This window comes from Lycorma delicatula, chromosome 3 (assembly GCF_047948215.1).
Source record: "Lycorma delicatula isolate Av1 chromosome 3, ASM4794821v1, whole genome shotgun sequence".
Lineage (NCBI taxonomy): Eukaryota > Metazoa > Arthropoda > Insecta > Hemiptera > Fulgoridae > Lycorma > Lycorma delicatula.
In genome coordinates this window covers 191,439,084-191,451,946 of record NC_134457.1, presented here as the reverse complement: position 1 = coordinate 191,451,946, position 12,863 = coordinate 191,439,084, and the positions used below count along the sequence as shown (strand labels likewise).

Here is a 12,863-nt window from a genome sequence, read left to right as displayed (position 1 = left end):
AAGCGAGAAATTACATTCATACACTGGCTCAATTTTCTGTTTGAAAATCAGGAACAAGTAATTTTGCAGTGATAAAAATTATTTAGTACTAATTATGTATGTTATATAAACATACGTACAATTACATAATTGTATGTTTATATAACATACAATTATGTAATTGTACGTATGTTTATATAACGCAATTTTTTTTTTTAAATAGTTTTTCTTTAGTTCCAAGAAATTTTGTCAGTGCTGTTATTTAACCTCGATGTTTTGTATACAAGTTGCAACCCTGTTGTCTCTGTCAACAATTGTTAGGATACGAAAAATATATCTCATGTATGCATCGCTTGTACGCAGTTTATTATTCTAGGAGTGATTGCAGCATAATTGTAAACTTCTTTCATTTCCGATTTCGTTTTTTAGTAGTGAAAATCAACAAGATATTTATCCGCTGTTGAGTACTTTATGTTGTTTCTATTGAAATGTAATCTTGTTAGATTACCCGACGTTTGAATTTTGTCAACTTCGCCGGTATTTCAAGGTTATTGTTTACTACTTAATTTTTATACTTTGATTTTTATCTTTAAGATATTATCGTATTACTCTTATATGTAATGCAATGATTGTGGGTTATCCTATTATTTTTCTCAATTTAAAAAATACGTTATTTGTAGCTTTCAACATAAATCAACGATTTGGTGTGCGATTGAACTGTTGAGATTGTTAGCTGTTACGATAAAATATGATCTGTTAGATGCTATGTTTAAACTATTCAGGTGTCCTTAGGGGATTTTTTTTAATGTGAAAACAATACTAAGATTCTTACAAATCCTCCAAAATGATATTTTCGACTTGTATCGGCACTAGATTGAATCATTTAATGTATACAAGACTTTAAAAACCCCTATTGATTTAAAATTTTTTCAGTTTTACTTAGAGAAGCAGAAATTGTAAAAGACTTTATTTCATGTAATTATATGATATTAAACAATGGGGTATTCCATTTTAATTGAACAAATTTTCAAAAATTTTATTGTGTCACTACCCATCTTATATATGTTTACCTTATTATATATCTACTACGATATATATTTACACCTTATTATATATCTACCCACCTTATAGTGACAAAAATTCTTATATTTAAAAAAGAAAATTTCTTGAGTAACAGACTATTTTCTAACTATCAAACAGGTAAAACAGCCATTTTCATCACTTTTCCCATGAGCTGCAGCATTCTTATTTTACTATACAGAGGTCAAAAAGGGCGTTTTGGAAAGAGTAAAGATGGAACTTCATTTTAGGGTAGTCAAAATTCAATTTGTTACATAACCAAATTTTGTAATGTTTACTGAACTTACTTTTACTTATGAAAAAAAATTGAAATGTTAGTGTCCATTATAAAAAAAAAAAAAAAATGGCGGCCAAATTGTATGATTTTGTAAATGTCTAATATTTGGAGTCCAAAATTGCCACATGTGGGACAGGTGGCAAAAATGTGAAATGTTTGAATACTTTATATGTATTTTAAAACCATGTAAGTTTATTCTGTTACTGAAGACAAGTAATGAAGCCAACAAAACCACTAAAAACATCATTCCTTCCAACTGTAAGTTAGAAGGAATGGTGTTTCCAAAAATACTTGTTACATATTTTTTTCATGTTAAAAAATTGAAACTAAACTCATTAGAATTAAAAAACTGATAATAATTAGTCAACTACAGAAATGACATGAATGTTTGCATAATCCTAAATGTTCACATTGTAGAAGGCTCATTTACTGTTTTGATTTCATTGTGATATGTTGTATTGTTGCTAGTGTTAATACTGTGGTTAGGTAATGTATACTTGTTTATAAAGTAATTTTATTAGCAGTGAACTTCTCTTTTATGCGATATCTTTTATTTTTAATTTTATTAATTAGATAAATTTTTATTCTAGGTGTAAGGAAACTGCGATAAGACAAGTGAGGTGCAATTGGTAGTTTTATAATTTACACTAGTTGTATTGCTATTCTAAGATCCCTTGCACTTTATAAAAACAGATTATGGAGTGTTCAATTGGAATTTACATTGAAACGCTTGTCACAAATTGACTTACAATAATAGATCTTCAGTATTGCATGATATTTTACAGTTTGCTGAACAGCAAATAATATTGATATCTTTAAGAAGTGGTTGTACTAAAACAAAAAATATCTGTACTTCTCATAAAACTGATTATTTACATATATATTTTCACATTAATAGGAAACTTTGCTGACCCATTTAGCTGTCACACTAAACACGTTAAGAAATCTCTTCGGGAAATATCTTTCAACAAGCAATCCAAATTTAAAATTAATTCTAGGCAGAGCACTATTTACAAAATGCTTAAACAAAATACAAAACCCACAAGATACAGAAAGCGAACTGGAATATCAAGATATGTTTGAGCTTCAAAGTGTTATACTAGAGTCTGAATAAAGCTTGTTCAGCACTTGGCATTTCCCTCATTGACTTTCAAAAATTATAAAGCAGCACAAAGAAACTAATTTAAAAAAATTAAAGTTATAAAAATAGCTGAGTCAGTTAACGATATATTAAACTATTCCTTTGATTTAAATATTTCTACAGAAAAAACATATTTAGTACAACAAAATTATGCTGATTTAGATAGGGAATATGAAGAATTAATCATTATTTTAATGATTATTCATTATGTTCATCAACCCAGGAAAAAAATAATATTTTAAGTTTATTACCAAGCAGCTGGAGCATTAAAAAAATTCAAAATGAGTAGTGTTAGTCAGTATTTAGCCTGTAAATCCAATAATTAGATAAAACAAGTGGAATTCTGCCACAAATTGGCGAAAAGAAACCCAGTCACGTAATTGATGAAAATGCTATTAAATGTGTCCCAAGATTTTTACCAGAATGATCAGCATAGCCAAATGATGCCAGGAAAGAAGTATTTTGTCTGTAAGACAATTTGACTGGAATAAGATTAATATTCAAAAAAGGCTTATCTTATGTAAAAGAATTGTGTACAGCCATCAAAGAAAAACATAATTTAAAAATTGGTTTTTTGAAATTTGCTGATTTAAGACCTAAATTTTGTATTCTGGTCAGTGGGTCAGGTATCTCGGGTAGCTCTTTGTGTGTGTTGCCTATTAAAATGTAAAACTCATGTTATCTGCTCTAAAAATTAAATTTGAATATAAAATTCTCCTTTCAACCACAGTATGTGATACAGAAAGTGAAATGTGCATGCTGTCACAGTAGTTACTAAGCTAAATCCCCTGTGTGATTAGTTGAGTACTTGAAGCACAATACTACATTGTTCTGCTTCCAAAAGTAAGTTATAAATAAAGTAAAAACATTGTTACCACTAAGTTAAAGATTTTTTTTAATTTTCTGATGGCTCTTCAGCCCAGTATAAAAACAAAAAAAAAATAAATTTGTGCTACAATCAAGAAGATTTTTAAATCGCAGCTGAATGGCATTTGTTTGCCTCATACCATGGAAAAGGACCATGTATTAGTGGAACTGTGACAAAACTAAGCCTTCAAAGGACAGTGAACAATCAAATTGTTACACCTTATGAAAATTACAATTATTGCAAAGACAATATTAAAAGTATAACATTTATTTTCTGTTCTAATAAAGATGTTCAAGAGACTGTAGAATACCTCAGTTCTCATTAGCAGATAGTCACAACATTTCCAGAAACAAAAACCTTTCACAGTTATGTTCCAACAAGTCAGAAATGTATTCTGAAAGAACAGGCGACCTCTGAATGAGAAACATTTACATTAGTATTGGTACACAAGGACATTATTGTTTCTGATTGCTTTATAGGTTTATCGAAGCCAAAATGTAAAAATTACGTTTTCTATGTATATGATTGCAAGTGTTGGTTAGGCAAAGTCTGTTGATGTCGAGATACATGAAAATGAAGAGGAATATCGAATACACTTTTTCTAACCGCAGCGTCCTGGTACTTCATTCAAGAAATTATTGAGGGATAATCAAACATGGGTTCAATTGGAAAATATTTTAAAGATTCTCATGCCTTCAGAGCTTTTTCTTTCTACCACTGGAAGAGGACACAAAATTTCACCAAAGATGAATGATGACAGGAGCACTAAGTTTTGTTAGTTAAGTTTGTTATCAAAAAGTGCAAGATTTATTCATAACTTCCATTAGCAGGAGTAAAATAAGGTAAAAGTGAATTGAACAACTTGTTAATGTATTTGAATTGTTTATCATTTTGTAATTATTATTTATCATTCTGTAATTTACTATTTATCATTTTGTAATTGATTATTTATTATCAGTTTTTTTCATTCTAATGAGTTTAGTTGTAATTTTTATAATCTGAAAAAAATGTGTAACAAGTATTTTTGGAAACATAACTTACAGTTAGAAGGAATGGTGTTTTTAGTGGTTTTGTTGGCTTCATTACTTGTCAACCCCTTTGAGTAACAGAATAAACTTATATGGTTTTAAAATACATAAAAAGTACTTCAAACAATTCAGATTTTTGCCACCTGTCCCACATGTGGCAATTTTGTGCTCCAAATATTAGACATTTTCAAACTCTTACAATTTGGTGGCCATTTTTTTTTAATGAATAACACTTGGTGGTAACAGTCCAATTTTTTTTATAACTACTACTGGTATCTGAGAGTTAAAAGGTAAAAACAGGCCTATTATCTTAAGCCCTTAAATATTTATTTTGGACCCAAAATTTGAAAAAAACAACAATTTGTAAATGTAACTTAAGTAAACATTGCAAGATTTGGTTTTGTAACAAAATGAATTTTGAGTACACTAACATTAAGTTCTGTCTTTACTCTTTATAAAAAAAACTCCCTCTTTTTGACCCTCTGTACGATGTAAAATAATAATGTGAACAAGTCATGGGAAAAGTAACGGAAATGGCTGTTTTTACCTGTTGGCCAGTTAGAAAATAGTCTATTACTTAAGAAAAATATTTTTTGGTCACTGCAAGGTGGGTAGTTGTCGCATACCAAATATCATCAAAATCAAAAATAGTGATGCACTGATCATTTGTTGGATTATAGTGGAATTCTTCCAAATTTTTGTTCACAGTTTCACTGAACAGTTTTAAAAAGAGTAGTTTTTACAATTATAAACTATTAAGTTAGAATAAATAGCCAGCCATGCAAATATTTTACAGAGTACAAACTATTTTAATAAGAAAGTCTATTACTAATACTGGATGGAATAAGTAAGTTATTCAGTATTTCAATCTTACTAAATTATGATTATCAAGTATTTTTTTTACACATATTTTTATGAGGTGGATGAATTGATAGAAAAAAAGATGTCAGGCCCTTGCTGAGAATAAGGTGATCCAGCACAAACATCAGTGGCTAACTATTAGAAAATCTGGCTTGTCAATTGAAAATTAAAAAGGATTAGTTGAAAATAACAAATTTTGTAATATCAGAAATAAAGTTAATAATGTCTGTAATTATATAATATACTGAATATATGTGAATTTTTGTCCTGTCATCATTGTGTGTTAGTAGCACAGATGCTGTCTCATACAGGAAGTTGGTTGTTTAATACTTAAATATTTTAATGCTAATGTTTCTTTGATACATTCCTGACTACCATTCTCTTGTTGGGTTCTAATTAACATCACAAACTTGCTGAAAAATTCACATATATAACAAGTGCAGGTACAATAATTGCACGAACAAGGACAGAGTTACCTACAAGCCCCAGATCAAGAAAGCTGAACCAAAAATTATTATAAAATTATATAAATAGAATGTAAATCATTTACATTATAAATAAGAATCTTAAGATTTGCTTTGCTTTTGCCTGCGATGTTCAGCAAAAATATTATAAATTTAATGCTATAAAATATTGTAATTACAGTTTCAAACAAATTCTTTGAAAACATTTTTAATAACTTGTTTCAAAATTACAGTCTTCCTTGCAAGCATTTTCAGTGACCAGTGCTGCTCTTATCATTAGTACAATGTTTTTACACAATTAGCATCATTTGACATAACAAATATATACAACAATCATAAAAAAAACAGAACACCACAAGAACACATTTTAGAATAATCCCATAAAATAGCTGATGCACTGATGCATTTTATTATTAGCAGCATCTTATTATACTATTCAACACAAGACAGGACAAATGGTTTAAATGGTTTTATTGCTTTAACTTTCATAACCAAAATAGATCATTTAACATCAAATTTTTAATTTATTTTCAACTCTTCATGAAATAATAGTAATACTTTTAAATTGTGAGTTGTTTTTAATTGTGAATTGTTCATGTGAGCTTTGATTGTGATGTAAGTATATTAATTTCAAAAAATTTTTTAAAAATATTTCAGAATTATTTTATTTTTACTTCATCACTTAAAAAAAAAAAAAAAATAAAATGATTAACAAACTGAGAATGACTAGTGTGTATTTCATGAATAGAAAAAAAGTTTCATTCTAAAAGTAATTTTTCTATTGATGTTAATTAAAAAAATAAATAAATTGCTAATTATAAAAGGGTTTTATGGAATTTTATTTAGTTGGCAAAATTGAAATTTAATAATTATAAAATTGAACATTAACTGATAGAATTAAGATGATGTGGAAGGGAGTAGAAAAAAGAAAATGAAATTGAAAATTATTTTCTGATTGTTTACTGCATAAAGTTTTAATCTATGACTGTTTTAGGAAAATATTGTATCTATTAACATGATAACCAGATATAAACTAAACACTAAAATTTTGTAACCTTCTCATGTTAATAATTAATTCTCTTTTATCAATTGAAATGGTCTGAAAAAGAAGTTTTAAAAATAGTTACCTAAAAGTGCTGTTTGGGGATAAGATCTCCCACCTTTTGTTTTAAAGTAATGTTAAGAAAAAAAAATTTTGTTTTTATGTTAACTGTTGTATCTGCTAAATATATCTGCAGTCATGCAGGTGTTGCAGTCATCAGATAGTAAATCTTTTGCTATGAGAATTATATGATGAATTATGGAATTACTTTGTGGGGAGATTCTGTGAACAGTCAAAAAATATTTAAAAAAGTATTTTTTTCAAGAAAATATATTCATAATAGTTTTTATATACAAGATACAAATTCTTGCAAAAGCATGTGTGCAAGTGTACATTTCAGATTTCATTGTTTATTTAAATTTTCATCCACTTCAGACTTTCATCATAATTTCTGTCAAAACTATGGTTTTAATTCTAAATCACGTAGTTTATAAGCATCATATGCAAGATATTTATTGAAGACAAAAAAATGCTGCTTTTTTCTTTTTTCTAAATATTATATATTTATTTTATAATATTGAATAATATACTACATTACAAATGATCTATTATATTCTATTTTTACATAATTATTGTACAGTTTTTTGATTATAATTCTGATTATTAAATGCTGACTATTTTCTACTACCACTGATTAATTTTCTATTCTATATATGTGGTACTCTTGCAATGAACATAAATAAAAAAACTAATGTTACCACTTTACTTATTGTAAATATATATAAAAAATCAAAAAACAGTTACAGTGAAATTGTAAACCGTACGGTAAGTCTTGCAGATATACTTTCCTCTGCTCAAAAATCAAAAATTTTTGTAATATAAATAAACAAAATCATACTGATATCAAAAAAGGAAAGACACTACATTCCTATTATCAAAATCTGTTATTAATTTAGAATTCTGTTTAAAAAATAATGCATGGTAAATAAAACTTACTGGCTCTATTTCATTTATAGATATATAAATTATTTATCTATTATTAGATAAATAATTTTCTGGCACTTACAGAAATAATACAATTCTTATGATGATTTGTTGTTTAATAAATTAAATCGAGCTGGTAAGAGTTTTATTTAACATGTATTTTTTTTTAAACAAAGTTCTAAATTAATAACAAATTTTGATAATAGAGATGTAGTGTTTTAGCTTTTTTGATATCTGTATAATTTTGTTAAGAACAGTTTTATTTATATTACAGAAATTTTTGTTTTTTTGAGCAAAAGAAATTATATCTGCAAGACTCTTACTGGTACGGTTTTTCAATTTCATTGTAAATTATTGGATATTACTGCGTTTTGTTAGATTATTTTTTTTTCATGAATTACCGATTGTTATCTTGTGGATTTATTATTAAAATTTATTGCCGTTTTAGAACAAACAAACATACATATTTGAATTTCTCGGCCAATTTTTTTTTGTTGATAGTCATATCACTTCATATACCATATTTTTCCTTTTTTTAATAAAAGTAATATAATGACTTTCACGAATCCAAGATCCGTGATGTAATATTGCACTTATTACTTGCTGAATGTAACCCTGGATTTTTATTGTATCCTTGGACACACTTTTTATATTATTATTAAATGAACTTTTTTTATTTCTCCATCAGTTAGTTCAAATAGTTCTAATTGTAGAATAACAATTTTACCAATCGAAATTATTGCTGTTTTATGTAACAAATCTTTGTTGCCACATCTGCAACACTTTTCTACTGTTCGTGTTTTTTGTGTTTTATTAGTAGCTATAATTTCTTGTAAACTATTTTATTTTATTTTTAATGAAATGATAGGAATTAAAAAAATTGTTTCCACTTCAGTACTTTCATTTACATACGAGCATTTACTATTAAAACAAGGTATAGTATATTTTCTTTTAAATTTTATTATTTCAAGTTCATTATAAATTTTTTCTACGCTACCTGGTATTATAAAGTACTGCTACCTAGTGGTGCAATTAGTAAACTCACTGTGTTGAGGAAAAAGTGACATATTCTAGTCCCACGGTTCATAAAATGAAAGAAAAAATGTTGTTTAATAAAATTCAAGCTATTTTTTGAAAGTACTTTTTATTACAAATCTAATTGACTGAAATATAATGTTTTCGTGCTTATTTTTTTATTTTTTCCCCATTTTCATTTCACTTTTAGGTTGTCACATTCAGAACTGTGAAGATAGTTTGTTGACTTCACTGTGGCATCCAGTTCTGTGGACTCTTATTGTCTAAGTTCGAACAAACTTCTTGATAAAAGAAAAATACATTTCAATATGTTATTAAATTTATCCAATAATTATCAGATTATTTAACATGATTAATTTATAATGTATCTAATTTAATATTAATTTTCAGTTTCTAAGGTTATGGCCATGTCTAGTTCTAAAGATGAAAGTGATGGGAAGGAAAAACAGAGTCAATCTTCATTAAGTTTAATTGCTGCGCTAAAAGATGGTAACTATGTGTTAGCTGAAGAAATGATACAAGATCCTGTTCATGGTTCAAGATATTTAGATGAAGGTGTGATTTTTATTTAAAACTATCTATGGTTACATATTCATAGCTATTATATTAGATTAAAGCCCATATCATTATTTTTTTTTTGTATATTTTTTGTTGTTGATTTTTTCTTTAATTTTTCTACTTTTATAATATATGTTTTTAAGTTAAAAAATTAAATCATAAGTGATATATAAATGAGGCTTCTCAGACTCAGTGGCAGATACTGAGGGTGTTTAACCCACTCTAGAAAAAATTAGTTTTTTCTATTTACAAATGCTAACACATTCGGAAGGCTTGATTTTTGTTATTTTATTGAATCGTATTTAGCTTTCTATCCAAGAGAAGCATTTAGGTTATGTTAGTTATTCCACGTGCAGTTACTGCTTTGTGTTGTAATGACTAAAAAAAATATATTTGTACATTGTATAACTGAAAAACATTGTAATAAGAAGCATATTCATAAAGTAAGGACCGTTTGGTCATGAAAAAAAATTAACTCGTCAGAAAAGGTTTCTACGTAAAGTTGTAGTTAGTTTACTACATATCTACTTCACTTTTCCACATAATCTCCATTCAGTTCTAAGCACTTTTCGTAATACTGCGCCAGTTTCTTTAACTCCTCTGCATAAAAAGTTTGCCGTCTGGGAATTTGAACCACTTGACAATGACAGTCTTGAGTTCCCGTCATTTTCAAACCGTAGTCTACCAAGCCACTTTTTCAATTGCAAGAAGAGGAAGTGTCACTAGGTGCAAGTTTGGGACTATATGGAGGGTGGTAAAAGTCTCCCAATGAAGATCTTGAATCTTCTTGGTTAAGGCAGCGGTGTGAGGTGCGTGTTGTCGTGAAGGAGGTTTTATGCTGGATTACAGTTTTCTGTGTCATTGATTTTGGATCACATGTCTCAGTTTGGTAAGCATTTCAAGTTTATGATTGTTGATCCACGTTCCATGAAATCAACCCTTTCCATGAAAATTACGCTCTTTTTGTCCCAAAAAACAGTAGCCAACATTTTCGACTCAAGTCTGAGATTACTTAAACTTTTTCGGTTTTGGGAACTTGAATGGTACCACTGCATTGACTGTTGTTTCGATTCTGCGTTGATGTAGGATATCCACGTCTCGTTGCCCATAAAAATGTGGGAAAACAAAAATCTTCATCTTGTTGTCAGTGGTCCAAAAATGCTTGTCCACTGCTCATTCATTGCTCTGTATTGGTTGGTGAGCATTTATGGTACCCATGTTGCACACAGAAAAGCTTTTCTGTGTGAAAAGCTTTTCATGTGTTGCACACATGATATCCAAGCTTTTCTGAGACAATTTTGTAGATAGAAGTGCGTCCAACATACGGAAATTCATCAACCAGAGCACTAATTGTCAATCGCCAATCACATCGCAGTTTTTGGTTCACCTGTTCAACTATTTTGTCAGTCTGAATACTGGACCTGACACTTCACTCTTCGTTATACCCATTTGTGCGGCTATTTTTAAAGTCTCGATACCATTGCCTTAGCTTTCCTTCACTCATTACTGTAGGTCCATACACAAGGTACAACTCCCAATGAATTTCAGCAGCTGAAGATCCATTTGCACACAAAAATCAAATCACAGCACACAGTTCAGAATTGGCAGGAGAAACGATTGTCATGGACAATGCGATCTGCATTCACCAGCAGGCAGACTACTACTGAATCAAAAAAACAACTACAGTGGCTTCGTAGATAGCCGATAGATTGCCCTGCATGTGTGAAACTGTGTTCAGACCCACTAATATTTAAATATAAGCTGACGGCCCTTACTTTATAAATATTTCTCGTACATTGTATTACTGGAATAAATTGTGTAACTTTTCTGTTATTTTGGTTCTTCACAATTTTTAGTTAATAGTTAAAAAAATTATATTAAATTAAGTTATATGTTCTCTGATTAATATAATATTAAATAGAATAATAAAAATTACACACTTATTTTTATGTAATAGAAAAAAACTTTTTGTGTTATACTTAAGAAGAAATAGTTATCAAAATAATTGTAGACTGAATAGAATTCTTGTAGGAAATAACTGGTTCTAATAACAGTGCCGAAGTGCACCTTTCATTATTCAGAACTTATGCCTCTGGATCATTAATATCTTTGAATAAAGTCCTTGTTAGTGTGATGAATATATGTTTTATTTGTACTTAAGTTATAACAATTTACATACATTGTCACTTTTTTAAAGAGTTATATTTAATTTAATATTTAAGTTACATTCTTTAGGGATTGATTTAGACTAACAATACAATTAGAAAGAAAAAATATCTCATAAAAAAACAGCTGTTAAACTCATCAACTAGAATAAGAAATTTATATGCTTTACGTAAGTAAGAAGAAAAGAGTTAGTTTATTAACATTAATAAGGAGGAAATGAAACTGAAAAATAATAATTACTAATAATAATTGTATGATTTTTTTTATTATAATTAGAACCAATCAAAGTGTTTGATTGTGATTATTTCTGAGTTAGCTTTAACTTATTTAATATCATATTCTTATATATGTTTGGTAAAAGATCCATTATAGACTTTAATTTTGCCTGGAATTTATAGGATGTCAGTTGCTTACTTAACCTGGTAGAATTTTGATTGCAATGGAATATATAACTTTTTCTCAGTTAGTCAAGGTCTCCTGCAGTGCTTCACGACATCTTTGAATGTTCCACATGTCCCAGGATGTGTACAGGACAAATTTTGTTTTCATTGTCTCAATGTGTTGTGTTATATGGATATTAGATTTAGGGAGGATTAGCACTTAATTTCTGTCAAGTTATTTTTAAAATATTCATTTTTTTATCACTAGATGCCAGAGGAGGAGTAAAACCTTTAGCTATGGTTATGTTTGGTGTGTTACCTGGAGAATTAATTCATCTCTATCTTGCAAAACTTATGGTCGAGCATGGTGTAGATGTTAATTATCGAATTAGAGAATTTGGATATATATCTAGATTTAGCTGTTTTGAACAACTAATTGATTTAATTTTAGATGTCAATAGAGATCTTAAGTAAGTATATATTTCATATGCTTAAAAATTAGTGGTATGATTACATTTCCGTAGTTTTTTATAATGTGGTACTTAATTAATTGTCATATAGTTGTGTATTTTTATTGTTGTTGCTCTTACAGATTTACAAGAGTTTCCCATTATCTCATTTTTATTTTACTTTTTATAAAAAAAAAATTGTATAAAAAATTATTGTATCAACTAATCTTAACAGCTAAGATTAGATATTTAAAACATAACCTGTGTAAAAATCCAAATCCGTGTAAAAATAACTGACTTTACTAGGACTTGAATGCTGGAACTCTCGACTTCCAAATCAGCTGATTTAGGAAGACGCGTTCACCACTAGACCAATCTGGTGAGTTTCAGTAACTATGCTAGGCTAACTGTACCGTACCTGCTTTTTATATATAATCTGAATCACTTGAATTATCTTAGTTTTTATCGAATGCAGTAACTATGATTTAATTAGATCCCTTGATACAATTAATTTAACATTTTTTGTAATTGTGAATTGTTTAATTTCCATA

General features: G+C 28.3%; 1 protein-coding gene across 2 annotated transcripts in view; it reads left to right on the top strand.

The window, feature by feature from the left end:
* The first annotated feature begins 294 nt into the window (after positions 1–294).
* Positions 295–12,863, top strand: part of LOC142322309 (uncharacterized) — a 51,098-nt gene continuing 38,529 nt past the window's right edge. For both annotated transcript variants that reach the window (XM_075361244.1, XM_075361245.1), the window contains exons 1-3: positions 295–526; positions 9,150–9,314; positions 12,132–12,333. In XM_075361244.1, coding sequence (XP_075217359.1) covers positions 9,161–9,314; positions 12,132–12,333 — 356 coding nt within the window. In that variant the 5' untranslated portion in view covers positions 295–526; positions 9,150–9,160. The remainder of the gene's footprint in view (positions 527–9,149; positions 9,315–12,131; positions 12,334–12,863) is intronic.